At 40.3% G+C, this 18,623-nt stretch overlaps 1 protein-coding gene across 12 annotated transcripts in view; it reads left to right on the top strand.

The window, feature by feature from the left end:
* drp2 (dystrophin related protein 2) overlaps positions 1 to 18,623 on the top strand; it is a 171,416-nt gene that overhangs the window by 109,593 nt on the left and 43,200 nt on the right. For 8 of the 12 annotated variants that reach the window (XM_058396900.1, XM_058396894.1, XM_058396899.1 and 5 more), the window contains 5 exons: positions 1,727 to 1,884; positions 14,202 to 14,368; positions 14,991 to 15,102; positions 15,431 to 15,567; positions 15,770 to 15,835. In XM_058396900.1, the coding sequence (XP_058252883.1) occupies positions 1,727 to 1,884; positions 14,202 to 14,368; positions 14,991 to 15,102; positions 15,431 to 15,567; positions 15,770 to 15,835 (640 nt within the window). Of the gene's footprint in view, positions 1 to 1,726; positions 1,885 to 14,201; positions 14,369 to 14,990; positions 15,103 to 15,430; positions 15,568 to 15,769; positions 15,836 to 16,309; positions 16,364 to 18,623 lie in introns of all 12 variants that reach the window. The other 4 variants (XM_058396904.1, XM_058396903.1, XM_058396898.1 and 1 more) reach the window with 4 other exon arrangements.

Genomic DNA, 18,623 nt, shown 5'->3' with positions numbered 1-18,623 from the left:
CCCGCCCTGGGGTGCAGGATAGCCTTGGACATGCCAGAGGAAATTCTAAGCACGTGGGGGCAACTAATAGAGCCTGCAGATCTTGCTATGAGCCTTGGGGGGGGTCCAAGGCTAAGAGCAGAGCCATCTTTACCTCTCAGAGGCTGACTCCATGGGCTCAAAGGGAGCTTCCAGCAGCTCCTCTAGGACCAGAAAGGCTCCAGGAGGGGAGATGCGGTTTGCAAGATGGCCTCAACCACCTGGCAATGTGCAGAAAACCAGAGGGTGCCTACCCAAGTTTGTGGTTCACAGCAATGGCTGACACTTTTAAAGCAGAGGGGGACAGGCCCTGAAAAGGGCAAGACTGTAAGAATTCCAGCATTGTATCGACCGGGCAGTGAACTGGGTCCTGACCACACTGACTGCACCAGATGCGAAAAAACCTCCACTTCAGAGCATATAGCTTTCTAGTGGAGGGAGCCCTAACATTCAACAAAGTCTCCACTACCTCAGATGAGCAGCCTGCTTCTAGGAACTGGTTCCCCTCAGTGGCCAGTCCCAGAGCTTCCACATCTTGGGCGTGGGTGTAAGATTGCCCCCTGCTTCTGAGAAAGGAGATCTTTTTTCTGACAAGAATCTCCCATTGAGTGCTGTCTAAGAGGGAGAAGAGATCCACAAACCAAACTCAAGTGGGCCAGCAAGGTGCAACTCGATTGTGGGGAACACTGGCTAGGACTTCTGGGAGGAGAGCTACCGGGGGAAAGGTGTACAGACGTTGCCTCGGCCACATCTGTACCAGAGCATTCAGGCCCAGAGGGGCTAGGTAAGAAAGGGAATACCACCGTGGACAGTCAGTCGACTCCTTGGAGGTGAACAGATCCACTTTGGCATGGCAGAAAATCTGCGGGTTGAGATGCCACTCCCCGGGCCTCAGCACCTGCCTCGACATGAAGTCTGCATCCCGAATTATGTGCCCTAAAGACAAAAATCACTTTCAGCAAAAGAAACCTGGTCGCTGCCCAGAGCAGAATCTGCTGTGCTAACCTGAGCAGAGGGTGCGAACGCAGACTGCCCTGATAATTGATATAGGAAACTACTCTAGTGCTGTCTGTGCACACCAACACATGGGATGTGAAAGAAAGTGTTTAAATGCTAGAAACATGGCCCTCATCTCCAGGCCATTTATGTGCCATAAGAGATGAAGGGCCTCCCAGAGACCTTGCCTGGCTTGGCCGTCCAAGACTGCTCTCAAATCCAAAAGTTCAGATCAGGAACCAGGGTCTTTTCTACATAAAAAGGTTACAAAGCCTGCGGCACATAACCCTTATGGCACTGAGGGGATGCATGTGGTGATGAGTAAGGAGAAAGTACACACTTCTCCAGGTTAAATTTGAGGCCTAGTGACCACATATGGGCAAGCAGAGCATCTCGATGACTGGCCCGGCATGGCCTTCGACTGGCTCATCCTGTTTCTCAATGAAGCATTTCCATTGCATCAGTCATGACGCAGCGTTGAGTTCCCTTGAAAAGGAACCCTGCAACTGCTATCTAAGTTGATCATGGAAAAATATGTTCATGTAAACACTTGCACACAAATTCAGAGAAACTGTCTAATCTGGACTCACATTAACATTGATAATGTAATATGTTATACAGCATATATTTTTGTTTAATATATGTTATATATTTTTAAGATGTATTATTGTACTTACAATTGTTATTTAATACATCTTTGCTATTTGTTTAGACCTGTTTAGACAGGCATGTGAGTCAAATGGCCTGATGGATCAGAAGCACCTCAGCCTGTTGCTGCATGAAGCTGTCCAGATTCCACGGCAGCTTGGTGAGGTGGCAGCCTTTGGTGGAAGTAATGTGGAGCCCAGTGTCCGTAGCTGTTTCCGCATGGTGAGTCTCAAGCAGCTGCTTAAAAACATTACATACTCTGCCAGATATTAGAGAATCTCTGTTACTCTATATTATTTACCTCTTTTTAAGTTATTCTTTGTCTTCTAGATTGCGATTTGACAGTTGGCATTTAAACAAAGAATATATTTATTTGTTTTTGATTCAGTTTTAACCCTACCACGATGACCCCAAAAACACAGAAAAACCCCCTCAGGTTTTGTTGTTACCTTGACCAGGCAATTATGTATGAAGTAACAGTATAAATGCATTAAGATTCATATTTGACTGCTCCGTAATTAGAACACATTATTTGTTCATTCTGAATATCTTTTCATGTTTGGTTATCTCCCTAGAGACCACATAATGTGCTAGAATAGCAATAGAGTATGTTTCTAGTTGAGACGATAGAAAAATAAAACCTAGACAGAAAATATCATGAGAGAAAGGTATGAATATATACAATCAAATGTTCTTTCCTTATTTTCAGTTCAATTCACAGATTATTTAAAGGGTTTCTATAAAATGGTTTTGCAATGGTCTTCCATTTTAGTTATTTCAAATTATTTATTTGCCTTTCTTCACTTGCTTTTAACATGGGTAACAATTTGGCAGGCAATGCACTCCCAGAGGTCAGATAAATAAAAGCCAGAAATGCAAGACTGGGATGCTCATCCTTGAATACATCTATGAATTACAATATATAGTGTATTGCAACTACATTATGTTCAAAGTAAAACCACCACATAAATAATAAAAACATATTATTATATCATAATTAATACAGTAAATCGCCAAACCTGTGGCTTCTCATTTTCTTGGGGGTACTCTGGTTTCTTTGTGTGTGTGTGTGTGCCACTGTTGCATTCTATTGATCTGCAAATGGGTAATTCTAAAACAGGGGTGTCCAATCTTGTCCAGAAAGGGCCGGTGTGGGTGCAGGCTTTCATTCCAACTAAGCAGAAGATACACCTGATTCCAACTGGCTAATCAACTGATCTTGGCTTTCAGTGGACTCGGGTGTGGCTTCTGTTCAGTTGGAATGAAAACCTGCACCCACACCGGCCCTTTGCGGATAAGATTAGACACCCCTGTTCTAAAACAACCACAGTAACTATTTTGAATGTATTCATCTTCATTTGTTCAATTTCAGCATTTTACTAGCTGACGAAATACTAATGCTGTGCCAGTCAACTTTCTAAACTGGCCGTTTTCTCACACTTCGTTAATAAATTCTGATTGATAAAGCGTGCCCTTGGAGCAGGGAACTGTCTGTGTGTGTTTGTGTGTGTTTGCATGTCTGCGTGTGTATGTGTTTAAGGGAGGGATGGAGGAAGGGTGTAGGTGGAAATGGATCATTGGATGAGGAACTGTATTTGCTAGAGCACACAGATTTATATCAGAGTTCACATTTAAAGGTCTCTAAAAGTAATCTGGAATCACAAACCACAAACACTGATATCACACACACACACACAGACAGACTATAGCAGTGCCTTATTATAGTGCCAAATATGGGCTGTGAAAGAGACGTTCACTATAATATAATTGTAAATAGATAGATAGATTTGTTGGATTTATTTCCTGTCATCTTTTACATTGTGACATGCTAATATCTGTTGAGTCAAATTGTTACTATAATTCAAATACAAACATCATTTTAGAAGGAAACTGTTACTTACTTCTCTCAAGTGATTAATCATGAGTAGTTTCAGTCTCTCTTAAGATCTGAATTGTGGGCCGGGCTTACTAATATATGCTGATGGCGTCTGTAGCAGTCTGTATCAATGAAACTCTGCTAGGCCTGAAAAATTATTAGTAGCATTTAAACTAGGGATGCACAATATTTTTTGGACAGATAAATTAGCGGCCGATATGGGTGAAAATGACGTCATTTTTATTGCTCCGATAAATAAATTAAATCCGACAATGAGATCTGATAAAATATGTTTGCTGGTAAATCAGTCAATCAGTCTGATTTATACAAGATTCATCTGCTTTCTGAGTGCACGTGTCTGCAGCTTTAAACTGCAGTGACTCTGTAAGAAGTGCAAAGCAAAATAACAAAACTGAAAACAAAACAACAAATCAGAAAACAAAATAACAAAAACAAAGTAACAAAACCGAAAACAAAACAACAAATCAGAAAACAAAATAACAAAACTAAAAACAAAATAACAAAACCAAAAACAAAATAACAAAACCAAAAACAAACCCGAAAACAAAACAAATCAGAAAACAAAATAACAAAACTGAAAACAAAATAATGAAACAAAAACAAAATAACAAATCAGAAAACAAAATAACAAATCCAAAAACACGATGACAATTGAATGCAGCTTGAAAATGAAAATTTTAAACATGAATGTTTCAAAGACCAAACTATTTCAGATTAAACGTTGTAAGGAGCGCTTTAAGAGCAGAGCTGTGAACCGACTTTCTACTGCTGCAGCCTGCTGAACTTCCATGTATCTTGAGTGACAGATGTCTCGTCATCAACCATCAACATGTCCTTAACCAATTCTTCAATTTTAATAAGCTGGTGTTGCGCATCTGACTTAGGTAAAACATTTAGCTGTGTGTCATCAGCATGACAGTGGAAGCTAATACCATGTTTACAAATAATTGCTCTAAGAGGTAGAATGTATAAGGAGAAAAGCAGTGGGCCTAAAACAGAACCTTGTGGGTTCACCAAACATTGAACATAACTTTAGAATGCTTAGAGATAACCGATAATGATCAGTCAAGACCTGAGCCAAGAGAGGGCTGTTTCCTTCACACCAACAACATTTTCTAGCCTATGTTATTCCTATGTAGGTATGAGCATAATTGCTGTGCTACAACCTTTTCTAGGATCTTGGAGATAAAAGGGAGGTTTTTTTTTTTTATCAGGGGTGTGATAACTGCTAGTTTAAAAGATCTAGGCCCATAGCCAGTGCTAAGGGAAGAATTTATTATTTTTAGAAGAGTTTTGGTAGCTACTGGTATTATCTGTTTAAAGAAACCTAGGTAAGGGATCTAGTACACAGGTTGATCATTTTAAGGAAGAAATTAGTGAAATTAAAGTGCTGATCAGAAATATTATATCTACAGGATTATCTATCAAATTGTTTGGTTTTAAATTAATAATCTGAATTTTCTGCCTGAATTTTCCACTGAAATAATTTATGAACTACTGCAAATTAATGGTGCACAGTTTTCTCCAGTGGTTTTACTATTAGTTTATTTTGCTACAGTATTAAAGTATTTAGGATTAAGGAGTATTAAGGAGTATTTTTGTTATCTTCAGTTAAGGTGGAGAGTTACACTGATCTAGCAGATTAAGATTTTTTTTTTTGTAGTGCAGAAGGAGTTTTTCCATTTTTTTCTTCAATGTAACAAGATAATGGTCTGATCTGACTGTGGAAGTGTGTCTATTGTTTTTTATTTCATTCAGAATTTAGAATGAGATCAAGAATGTGACCTCCATTATGAGTGAGTCCTATTACATTAACACCTAATGAATCTAAGATGGACACAACTGCTGTTCTCAAAGGATCTTCTGACTCAACAAAATGAATATTAATGTCTCCTTTAATTAATGTTTTGTCTAAAGAAACAACTAGGTTTGAAATGAAATATGCACATTTGCAGAGGAATTCAGAATATGGCCCTGGAGGTCTGTAAATAAAAATTAGTGACTTGTTAGACTTATTTTTTGTTGCTACATACAATAGTAAAAAGGATTTACAACGTTTAAATTTATGTCTAGATTTTTGCATGGCACCAAGCTTATCACGAATAACTGTGACACTTTCTCTCCTGCCTGTTAGGCTTGGCTGATATATAACTACCGGACAGACAAGCTTCATTTAATACCACATGCTTTAATCCACGTTTTTGTTAAGCATATAACACTAAGCTCCTGATCAGTAATCATTTCATTAACAATATGTGCTTTAGATACAAGAGATCTTTTATTTCTCCTAGCTTCAGATCAAAGGTGCTGGATGTGCATTCACTATGATCTTATTTTATGCTAATCAGGTTACTAAAAGAAATGTTTTGAGTGTTTAAGGTGGCATGGTGGCTAGCACGTTTGCCTCCCACCTCCAGAGACCTGGATTCGAGTCCCGCTCGCTGTGTGTGTGGAGGGTTTCCTCCCACAGTCCAAAGACATGCTTCTAGGCTGCTTGGAGTTTCTAAATTGCCTGTTGTGTGTGTGCCCTGTGATGGGTTGGCACTCTGTTCAGGGTGTATCCTGCCTTGATGCCTGAGATAGGCCCAAGTATAGATAGAAGTATAAATAAGCAGTACAGACAATGAAATGAAAAAAAAAAAACACTTTTGTTCAGCTCAGTCTGTATTCTGAACCCTGGGTGATGACTCATAGCAGCATAATAGCAGCATAGTACAGGGAGCTTGTCTGCTCCCTGTCCCTGGCTCTGGATTGTTACCATTTAACTAGACCTGTTCTAAGAATATGTGCAATGCTGCAAGAAATGAGAGCAGCACCTTCCTGAGTGGAATGGACACCATCCCGCCCTCAAAAGTGCTCCAATTATCTAGAAAGCCCACATAGCTAGCACCACCTAGACATCCAGCATTTCATCAGCCATAAGCTGCTATAAGCTACATCACCATGCCACATTGGGATGGGGCCAGAGCATACTACAGCATCAGACAATGCCTTTACTAATCATCTATTACTACATCTCTGCAATATTATTCTCAATAATATTTGACTGACGAAGGTGTACAGTGCTGTGAAAAGATTTTTGTCCCCTTCTTGTTTTTTTTTACTTTATTTTTTGCATATTTGTCACACTTAAAAATTCAGATCATCAAAAAAAAAATTTACATTACACAAAGATAATGCAGTTTTTAGATGATTGTTTCATTTATTATGGGAAAAAAACTGTCCAAACCTGCCTGGCACTACATGAAAAGGTAATTGCCCCCTAAATCTAATAACTGGTTGTGCCACTCTTTGCAGCAACAACTGCAATCAAGCGTTAGCGATAACTGCCAATGAGTCTTTCACATTGCTGTGGAGGAATTTTGGCCCACTCTTCATTGCAGAATTGTTTTAATTCAGCCACATGAATAGACTGTTTAAGGTCATGCCACAGCATCTCAATCAGATTTAAGTCGGAACTTTGACTTAGCCACTACAAAACCTTAATTTAGTTTTTCTTGAGCCATTCAGAGGTGGACTTGCTGGTGTGTTTGGGATCATTGTCCTGCTGCATAACTGCATAAAGTGCACTTGAGCTTGAGGTCACAAACCAACGGCCGGACATTCTCTTCCAGGTTTTTCTCCTTCAGAGTGCAGAATTCATGGTTCCATCAATTATGTCCAGGTCCTAGCTCCCAGATTGTCGTCCAGGTCCTAGCTCCCAGACCATCACACTACCACCACCATGTTTGACTGTTGGTATGATGTTCTTTTTATGAAATGCTATGTTGGTTTTATGTCAGATGTAACAGGACACGCGCCTTCCAAAAAGTTCAACTTTTGCCTCATCAGTCCACAGAATATTTGCCAAAAGTCTTGGGGATAATCAAGATATTTTTTGGCAAATGTGAGACGAGCCTTTGTGTTCTTTTTGGTCAGCAATGGCTTTTGCCTTGGAACTCTCCCATAGATGCCATTTTTGCCCAGTTTCTTTCTTATTGTTGAATCATGAACACTGACTTTAATTGAGGCAAGTGAGACCTGCTATTCTTTAGATGTTGTTCTGGGTTCTTTTATGACCTCCTGGATGAGTTGTCGCTGCGCTCTTGAAGTAATTTTGGTAGGCCGGCCACTCCTGGGAAGGTTCAACACTGTTCCAAGTTTTCTCCATTTGTGGATAATGGCTCTGATCGTGGTTCGCTGGAGTCCCAAATCCTTAAAAATGGCTTTATAACCCTTTCCAGACTGATACCTGTCAACTATTTTGTTTCTCATCTGTTCTTGAATTTCTTTAGATTGCGGCATGATGTGTTGCTCTTTAAGTATGCTTCACTTTGTCAGACAGGTTCTATTTAAGTGATTTCTTGATTCACCAGGTCTGGCAGTAATCAGGCCTGGGTGTGTCTAGTGAAATTTAACTCAGCTTTCTAAAATAATGTGGTTAATCACAGTTCTTTCATGATTCAACAGCTGGGGGCAATTACTTTTTCAGGTAGTGCCAGGCAGGTTTGGACAGCTTTTTTCCCTTAATAAATGAAATAATCATTTAAAAACTTCATTTTGTATTTACTTGCATTATCTTTGTGTAGTATTAAAGTAGTATTAATTTGTTTGATGATCTGAATCTTTTAAGTGTGACAAATACGCAAAAAAAAAACAGGAAGGGGGCAAAAACCTATTCACAGCACTGTATTTTATTAGAATATTGGATGGAAAACTACCTTCAAGAACCTTTGCTTGCATAGGACCCAAAGATTACCTGCTATGTCTGGCACACAGGGTTGCGGACACCTAACCATTGCTGCTGGAGCCCCTAAAGTCCTAGCTAATTTTACATGCCTTATAATAGAATTGCCTATAACCAGAACTGTTTCAGGTTTCCCATCGGGTGTTTTACTGAGGAGAGCAAACCTGTTAGACATGTGAAGCAGAGTAGAGCCGTGCTCCTATGGGCAAGCGTTAGTATAATATTTGGCGTTGCGACTTTTGCTGCTGAGTCATCACCCATTCACACCGCTATGAGCAAACTAATAAACACTTATCACAAGTAAAATTTACACTAAAAACAGTGGAAGAATTACTAAACAACCTGTAGCTCACACACTGTACAAGCTGGATGTTTGCCATACTTATTGATTATGTACCTTTGAGTGACTACGAGCTGGATATTGAAAAGATCCAACGTAGGTTTCCTCTGCTTGCTGCATGAATACAGAAAATGATCCAGAAATGACTAACTGTGATAGGAAAGTGAAAAATATAACAAACGAAAGTGACAGCACAAAATATTGAGGAAAAAGAGAAAATGAAAGGGTATACTTCATACACAGAAAATGACCAACAATTAACCATTATCATTATTATCTTCATTATCATCATCTATTGCCCCTACTAGACTTCCTGTAAGAAATGGATACACTCCTGATTGGTTTCCCTTCTGAAAGCACCATTCTGACAATCCTTGGCAATTTCAACCTGACTCAGCTTCAGTCGTCTTGTCTTCTGACTCTTCTAAACTCCTTCTCCATGACATTCAACAGCTGCTCCGCCACACACAAGGGAGGAAATATCCTGGATCTGGTCATCACTCATCCTTCCCTAGCTCCAGACATGACTGCTACCCCACCTTTGATTATCACCTGATATCCTTCACTATCACTCTGCCTATCCTGCCTAAAACCAACTAAACATTTCTCTCTATCCAACTAAACATTTCTCTCTTGACACCTCCACTCGATCTCCTCTTTATCTGTAGCTTCATGCACTCATCACTTCCTGACCCTGACTCATTTTCCTCCATACACTTGGACTCAGCCACAGACACTTTCCTCTCCTAACTTCCGAAGTATGTTGTGCAGCAGTTGGAGAGAACTAAGGTCAGCAGAGAGAAAGTAGAATAAATCAACATTTGACACAGATCTCCACTCTCACCATGCACTCTTGTCCAAATTATTCTTGGACATGAATCCACCTGCTTTGTCCCCCCTGACTGCTGAAGGCTTTTTCCCTTCTTTTACGATTAGAAGATTGAAGAATGAAAATCTTCCAGACCCTCACGTCTGCCCCGACTACCCCTACATTCAGTGCTTAATTTGTAAATGAATAATTTCCGGAACAAAACCAGCAGTCTCTCGCCGTTGTGACCGACACCAACCACACAACTTCAGTTTTCCCGGAACATGACGTCACTAAACGGTGGTAGCGCAATTATAAACGCCCCAAGTCAAAGCCATTTAACTCTTGCCAGTCTATTTCGTGCTTGAATCCATGGGCAGGTCTATTGCGTTTGCCTCTTTGTAAGCTGTTCAAACTACTGTATAAGTCGTTTTAATCTGTTCAGCCTGTGCATTAACAACTCAATATAATTGTGTACTGACTGGCTCTTCTGGCTTTCTGCTACCCAGGGGCGATTCTAGGATTTTCATTTAAGGGGGGCTCAGCCCCCAATTAGGGTATAATAGTAAAAATAAATAAATAAATAAAATAAAATAAACGTTTGACTAACAGGGTAGGATGGTAAATTATTGCAGTATCCCACTGTATTGCATAGATAACATTTGAGTACTGAACAAGCCAAATACAAGCTGGTGAGATCTTTGATCTGTACTCTGGTGAGATCAAAATGAATCAAGCTTCCTGATCTCTCTCTCTCTCTCACACACACACACACTTGTCCTCTGATCCTCGCTCTGCGACGCCGCGGTCTGCGGATTGAAGAACGCGCTGAAAGACGGGGAGGAGCCGAAGTTGCCACCGTTTTCATATGAAATTTAAAGGGGACTGAGGCGATCACGAATTTGTGTACAGTTTATGGAGAATTTTAGGAGGGCTGAGTAGAAATGTTAGGGGGGCTAAAGCCCCACTAAAAATGGCCTAGCGACGCCCATGCTGCTACCATATGCGATTTAGTACGACAGTGCTCAATATCATTTACCCGATCAGTGAAAGTTTCTGTCACCGACGACGTGGTTGCGTCCTCCGTTATTTCTGACTGGTGTAACTCGCTTTGCTTCTGTCTCCAGCTATCTTCATCCAGGTGTGCAGTTCAATCTTCTCGGTATTTCTTTTGATCAGGCACACCATCAGCTTTTCTCGTGGATTTAAAAAAAAATGAAAATATGCTTGACGGTCTCTGACATTTTTAAAATATCATATTTATTTAGATAGACCAATAAACCATTCTTTCTTTCCGCTGCTCACTACGCGTGAAACAATAATCACCAACCAATGAGAGTAACTGTAAACTTAAGAAAGCTGATTGGTCAAAAACATATGTTGAGGACTAATAGCTAAACGTTACCTCTAAGTGTACCTGCATAAACCCACTCGCTCGCTGTGTTTTACTCACTCATTCACACACACGCACACACACATACACGCACATACGCTGTCAGGTCACCAGGCACAAGTTAATGCTGGATCGATTAAAATAAATGGAACCGGAACGCAAAACACGAAAATCGGACATTTTCCGGAACAGGATCTGACAGGATCCGGCTCAGCACTGCCTACATTACACAGTCAGGAATCTTTTCACAGTCAGATTTTTATCCCTAGCAAGAGAAGAGATCCTACAAGTCATCCTGTCCTGCAGTCGTACCACCTGCCCACCGGATCCAGTCGGATCCACTATGCTCCAGACCATCTTGCAAGACCTCCTGCCCTTCAGCACTACAATCATCAATGGACCCATAACATCTGGACATGTACCAACTGCCTATAAGAGAGTAAGGGTTATTACTATCCTGAAGAAACCTCAATCTGACTGGCTTCAAAGTGGCACATTCCACACAGACTGCCCTTTTGGCTGTCACTGAGAAACTACATGCTGCTACAAAAGTCAAGCTGTCATCTGTCCTCATCCTCCTCAAACTTTTGGCAGCTTTTTACACAGTCAACCACAAGACTCTCTTGTCCATCCTCAGGAGTTTTGGAATTTGCAGAGCAACATGGGAATGGTTTGCTTCCAACCTGAATGGTCACACACATCAGCAAAACTAAATTGTTTTAGATCATCCCAGGTGGTATATCCCTGGACAACTTTCTGATTTCCCCTTTGTCAGAAAAATTCTGCCTTTTTTATCCACACAGGCCACTTAGGTGCATGTTCAGTTTCTTGTCATTTTAAGATTGGACTGTGACAACTCTCTGCTGAAAGGTCTACTTCTGATGCTTGCCTGCAAAGCCACCATGGACCAGCAGCCTCTTACCTCAATGCTTTTATCACTGCTTGACTGCACCACACTCCCTAAGATATTTTTGCACTGCGCAACTGGTCCCACCATCTCTCAGGGTACAAGGTAGGTATGCATTGAGACTCTGTTTTGGCACCTGGTCGGTGAAATGAACTTCCCCTAGATGTATGAACAGCTGATTCACTGACTGTCTTCAAACCTCTTACTGAAATATTCAAACTAGCGCTGTTTTGTAGAGACAAAACACCTTTGTATGTCGCTCTTGTCAAGGGTGTCTGGCAAATGCCACAAATGTAAATGTCTACTCTAAAGCTCTAAAATGGTTAAAATCACTACAAATAGGGCAGTGAATATTAAGGCATAACATTATTGCATTAGGCATGGTGGCTTAGTGGTTAGCATGTTTGCCTCACACCTCCTGGGTTTGAGTCTCGCTTTTCTTTTTTTGTAGTTTGCATGTTCTCCCTGTGCTTGGTGGGTTTCCTCCCACAGACCAAAGACATGCTTCTAGGCTGATTGGAGTCTCTAAATTGCCCGTAGTGTGTGTGATTGCATGAGTGAATGAGTGTGTATGCCCTGCGATGGGTTGCCACTCCGTCCAGGGTGTATCCTGCCTTGATGCCTGATGACACCTGAGAATAGATCAGATAAGTGGTACAGACATGAAATTATTGCATTATATGCGTTTGATATACACACACACACACACACACACATATATGTATATATATATATATATATATATATATATATATATATATATACATATATACATATATATATATATACATATATATATATATACATATATACATATATAGCTCTGGAAAATAAATGAGACCACTGCAATTTACTCCTAAATCAGCATCTCTCTGAGTATGACAAGCATTCCATGCTAGTCTTTGTTAAATTTCTACAAAAGCACACCTTATTCTGCTTAATGAGGTACTGATTTGGTGATCACCTGAATCCAATCCTATTTAATGGGGGAAAGTATGAAAACGCACTGCTGTAATCAACATTCTCCTCTTGATGTGACCAGTTGGATGGTAAAAAAGTGCAAGAAGTCTTTCAAAGGTAATTGGAAATTTAAAAATAACCATTGAACATGCCATAAACAGTGAAAAGAAAGAAAAAAAAGGCTCAATCCTAGCTTTACTGGCACAAGGATTCAGTGAGCATTAAGTTGCTTCTATCCTTAATATTTCAATAACGGCAGTTCATAAAAACAAGATCAAGCAACAGACCTTAGGAACAACAAAGCTACAGCCTGGAAGAGGCCGAAAACAAATCAGTAACAAGCGAGATGACTGCAAACTTATTTGAAAGTCAATCAAGAACCGTAGACTGACCTCAACTGACCTTCAACAACAGTGGCAAACTGAGACTGGGGTGAAGTGCACGGCAAGAACCAGGCTTCTACACGCAGAGCTGAAGAGCTGAAGTCGTACAAAGCCAGAAAAAAGCCCTTCATCAGTGAAAAGCAAAAAAGAGCCATGCTGAAGTTTGCAAAAGACCACAGGAATTGGACTGTAGCAGAATGGAGTAATGTAATCTTTTCTGATGAGTCCAATTTTCAGCTTTGCCTGACACCCGGTCTTGTTATGGTTAGACGGAGAGGCCTACAACCCACAGTGTCTTGCACCAACTGTAAAATATGGAGGAGAGTCAGTGATGATCTGGGGGTGCTTCAGCAAGGCTGGAATTGGACAGATTTGTCTTTGTGAAGGGCGCATGAATCAAGCCATGTACAGGGTTGTGCTAGAAGAACATTTGCTTCCTTCTGCTAAGACAATGTTCCCCAACTCAGAGGATTGGATCTTCCAACAGGACAATACTTTATGCTATACAGCCAGAGCAAATCTGGATGGAGGATCACCAGATTAAGACCTTGTCATGGCATGCCCAATCTCCAGAATTGTACCCTATTGAAAACCTCTGGAATGTCATTAAGAAGAAGATGGATGGTCACAAACCATCAAGCAAAGCTGAGCTGTTTGCTTTTTTGCAAAAAGAGTGGTATAAAGTTACCCAACAACAATGTGAAAAACTGGTGGACAGCATGCCAAACGCATGAAAGCTATAATTGTAAATCGGGGTTATTCCACCAAATACTGATTTCTTAATGTTATTTAGCCAAAGCATTAACACAATTTGTTTACAAATTATTTGCATTTTTTTTATTTGAGTTATTAAAGCTCTGCAAATACTGCATGATCTTGGCTTAATTTGATGTGTTGTCATCTCCTTTAAATATTCACTCTAAATAACAATAGTTATATTTTGAATTTAGGAGAAATATTGTTAGCAGTTCACAAAAAATGAAACAAAACTGTTCATCTCACCAGTACATGCACCGGTAAGAAAAAAACATGAGAAACTTATTATTTTGCAGTGGTTTCTTTTTTTTTCAGAGCTCTATATACATACATACACATATTCTCCCTGTTCTGTTACTCTCCTACAAGGCCCCAGGGAAGCCATCAATTGAAGTAATTCACTTCTTGGAGTGGGTGAGTCTGGAGCCTCAATCCATGGTGTGGCTTCCTGTACTGCACCGTGTGACCATGGCTGAATCTACTAAGCATCAAGCTAGGTGCTACATCTGTAAACAGTGCCCCATTAAGGGCTTCAGGTGGGCTTGCTACAAAATATTAATTATTTTTTTTCATTGATGTATGTAGTCCTGAATAAATATTGTACTTGTTAAGTGTATGTCAGTGTTTGTTAAAAATCAGATTAGCAGACCCAAATATCTGCACTATTTTGTTTATATCAGCATCAGATTATAGCACATGGTTATGTATCTTACACCTGAATTATGGAGATTCTTATATATTAAAACATATTAAAGGCTTATATGAGGCTGAATGAGTTTGTCATTGACTTTTTTCACCTTTTTAGGCTGAATCATGATACCAAATATGATTGTTTACATAGGCTTATCTGGAACATCTTATCTGGACTTATCTAATATCTCAACTTCTGCTGTTTTTCTCTTCAGTAAATAATTATTGGTTCGATTTATGGTCAGTCTGTAACATGCAGATTTTTTCCCCCAAGCTCCTTACACAGTGATCCAGACCAATGTATAAAATATATACCCAGTGAGACAGCATGTTGAGATTGAATACACATGTTTTAGAGACACAGGGCTTCATAGCACTTCACCACGTTTCACTACTAAAGAGCATGATATGGGTTAATGAAAACACACTTGGATCTAATCTATCCCCCCTGCATTGATGTTGCTGCAGATACCGGAGTCTGAAACAGTTTAACGTGGATATCTGCCAGACATGTTTCTTGACGGGGCGAACAACCAAAGGCAAAAAGCTCCACTACCCCATTATGGAGTACTATACCCTGGTATATATTCATTCTGAGCCTGCTAACACACACGCACACTGCACTATCAATTACATTTGCTTCATGTTTTTTCTAATGGACATATCACTCTGATATTCTATATGTTGCCACTAAAGTCCATAAACCTGCTGCAGCTACAGCTTAGTTGGTGATGGAAAAAAATTAAGGCATGGAGCTTGCTTTGAGAAGACTGATGTCTCTAAATGTTCAAGTGGTTTAAATCCACTTTCACCTTCTCAATTCTCATTTACTTCATCCTTTCTGTCCTTCTCTCTTTCTGTTGTTCTTACTTTCTTTTCATTTTTGGCTTTCCATACTCGTTGTGTAGACCACCTCAGGAGAGAAGATGCGGGATTTCGCAAAGACTCTAAAGAACAAGTTCCGATCAAAACAGTACTTCAGCAAGCACCCTCAGAGAGGCTACCTGCCTGTGCAAACAGTTCTGGAAGCAGAGAGTGGCGAGATGTGAGTATTCAAGTCAAGGGTAATTGGCCATTTAAAAAATAAATTGGTTCTGATAGCTATCCATATTTGCCATTTGTGAAGGGATGATGAAGTTGAGGGTTACTTGTGACGGGGCGAGGTGTTTTGGTTTGACTTGAACATGCAGACAGAGAACCACTGACATTGAACATGTTAATGCAGTGTTGTGTATTTGATGTGGCAGGTCATGTTCCTCTCCCAGGCTACCACATGCAGACACACACAGCCGGATCGAGCACTTTGCCAGCAGGTATGTGGTTTGTCATATATGTATGGGATATTTTTAAGTAATGAATATAAATGCTGTACAACCCATACCCAAACCTTTTTAGATAACATAATAACTGAGTCAGAGTCTAAAGAGGAGTTTCAGGCACAACGTGAAATGCTTAATCAGTTTGGGTTTCTCTCCATTCTGAACAGAGACACACACACAAACAGATCAGCGCTAGTGTATACACTGTCAGCCATTACACAGTTTCCACTGTTTAAAATATTTTTCCTCTTACTGATTTCTCTCTCTTCTCAACACACATTGTCCCTCCTTCTGCATTTCATTTTTTCCCATTTAATTTAATTTCTTTTCATTTTCTTGTCCAACCTACCTATGTTTGTTCCACTCTCTTTCTTCTCCTTCTCATCTTCATACTTTAGTTTTATCTATTATTCTCTATTTGACCTTTGATATTCACTTTTTATTTGTTTGACTCTTATTCTGGTGCAGACTGTCGTTGCAGTGTTCAGGTCTTCATCATTGAACAATTGAAAGCTTTGACAGGTAGGAATTAGTGTAAATCTGTAATGAAGTCAAAAATTATGCTGACCTGTAAGTTGTTCGGGAGCTCGTGGTTGCACAACTCCACTTGAGTATATATAGCTGTAGAAAGGACATACACTATATTGCCAAAAGTATTCGCTCACCTGCCTTGACTCGCATATGAACTTAAGTGACATCCCATTCCTAATCCATAGGGTTCAATATGACGTCGGTCCACCCTTTGCAGCTATAACAGCTTCAACTCTTCTGGGAAGGCTGTCCACAAGGTTTAGGAGTGTGTTTATGGGAATTTTTGACCATTCTTCCAGAAGCGCATTTGTGAGGTCACACACTGATGTTGGACGAGAAGGCCTGGCTCTCAGTCTCCGCTCTAATTCATCCCAAAGGTGTTCTATTGGGTTCAGGTCAGGACTCTGTGCAGGCCAGTCAAGTTCATCCACACCAGACTCTGTCATCCATGTCTTTATGGACCTTGCTTTGTGCACTGGTGCACAGTCATGTTGGAAGAGGAAGGGCCCAGCTCCAAACTGTTCCCACAAAGTTGGGAGCATGGAATTGTCCAAAATGTCTTGGTATGCTGAAGCATTCAGAGTTCCTTTCACTGGAACTAAGGGGCCAAGCCCAGCTCCTGAAAAACAACCCCACACCATAATCCCCCCTCCACCAAACTTTACACTTGGCACAATGCAGTCAGACAAGTACCGTTCTCCTGGCAACCACCAAACCCAGACTCGTCCATCAGATTGCCAGATGGAGAAGCGCGATTCGTCACTCCAGAGAACACGTCTCCACTGCTCTAGAGTCCAGTGGCGGCGTGCTTTACACCACTGCATCCGACGCTTTGCATTGCACTTGGTGATGTATGGCTTGGATGCAGCTGCTCGGCCATGGAAACCCATTCCATGAAGCTCTCTGCACACTGTTCTTGAGCTAATCTGAAGGCCACATGAAGTTTGGAGGTCTGTAGCGATTGACTGCAGAAAGTTGGCGACCTCTTCGCACTATGCGCCTCAGCATCCGCTGACCCCGCTCCGTCAGTTTATGTGGCCTACCACTTCGTGGCTGAGTTGCTGTCGTTCCCAAACACTTCCACGTTCTTATAATACAGCTGACAGTTGACTGTGGAATATTTAGGAGCGAGGAAATTTCACGACTGGATTTGTTGCACAGGTGGCATCCTATCACAGTTCCACTCTGGAATTCACTGAGCTCCTGAGAGCAACCCATTCTTTCACAAATGTTTGTAAAAACAGTCTGCATGCCTAGGTGCTTGATTTTATACACCTGTGGCCATGGAAGTGATTGGAACACCTGATTCTGATTATTTGGATGGGTGAGCGAATACTTTTGGCAATATAGTGTAATTCTAATCGCACTCTCCAGTGTCACCCAGATGAGTCTCTGGATCTTCTCAAGGTTTCTTCATCATATTGTCTCAGGGAGTTTTTCCATTGTTGTCTCAGGCTTGTTTGTTACAGTTAAATATAAATTTAACTTTTTTAAAACTAAGTTTTATTGTATATGTTTATATTCCTGCTGCTTTGAGGCAATGCCCATTGTTAAAAGTGCTATACAAATAAAATTGAAATGAATATTCTAATTATTTCGCTGCCTGTGAAAAATTTTTTTCAGGTGTGCAAGCATGCCTGGTATTATTCAACAGTAAAAGTTTAAAAACATGCTGATGGTTATTTTATGAAGAAGCTTATTTAAGTGAACTGTTTCCATGTTAAATGGAGCTTACTAGATATAGATAGTAGTGGGCTATAACTATAACACCAGTATCTTTATGTAACAAAAAATTCCTCTTGTTAAAAACTAGATTCCAAAAAATTCCTCTTGTTAAACTCAACTAAAAAGTTCACCAAAGCAGTCACATGCCATCTTTTTCTCAGTTAGACCGAATGACAAAATTAACTTACTGAAACTTTCACTGAAGTAATCAGTTTCTTGTATTGTTTTTGCTGGTATAAAGTCAAAGATGTTGCCATCGGTTCTATCATGAAAATAAGAACATCCAAAACAAAGAATACTAGAATACTACAGATGGTGATAAAAAAAAATATTTGTAGTTCAACATATTGCTGGTTTGCCCATTCTGCCTGAAAAGTACTTCCAGAAAGAAAAGAACACACGCACACACACACACACACACACACACACACACACACACACCGATCAGCCATTACATTATGACCAATGATGTGTGAAATGAATAACAATGATTATCTCCTGATCATGGCATCTGTGAGTGGGTGGT

The sequence above is a fragment of the Hemibagrus wyckioides genome, linkage group LG08 (genome assembly GCF_019097595.1).
Source record: "Hemibagrus wyckioides isolate EC202008001 linkage group LG08, SWU_Hwy_1.0, whole genome shotgun sequence".
NCBI lineage: Eukaryota > Metazoa > Chordata > Actinopteri > Siluriformes > Bagridae > Hemibagrus > Hemibagrus wyckioides.
Note: the sequence above shows the minus strand (reverse complement) of the source record. Positions and strands in the feature narration are given on the sequence as shown.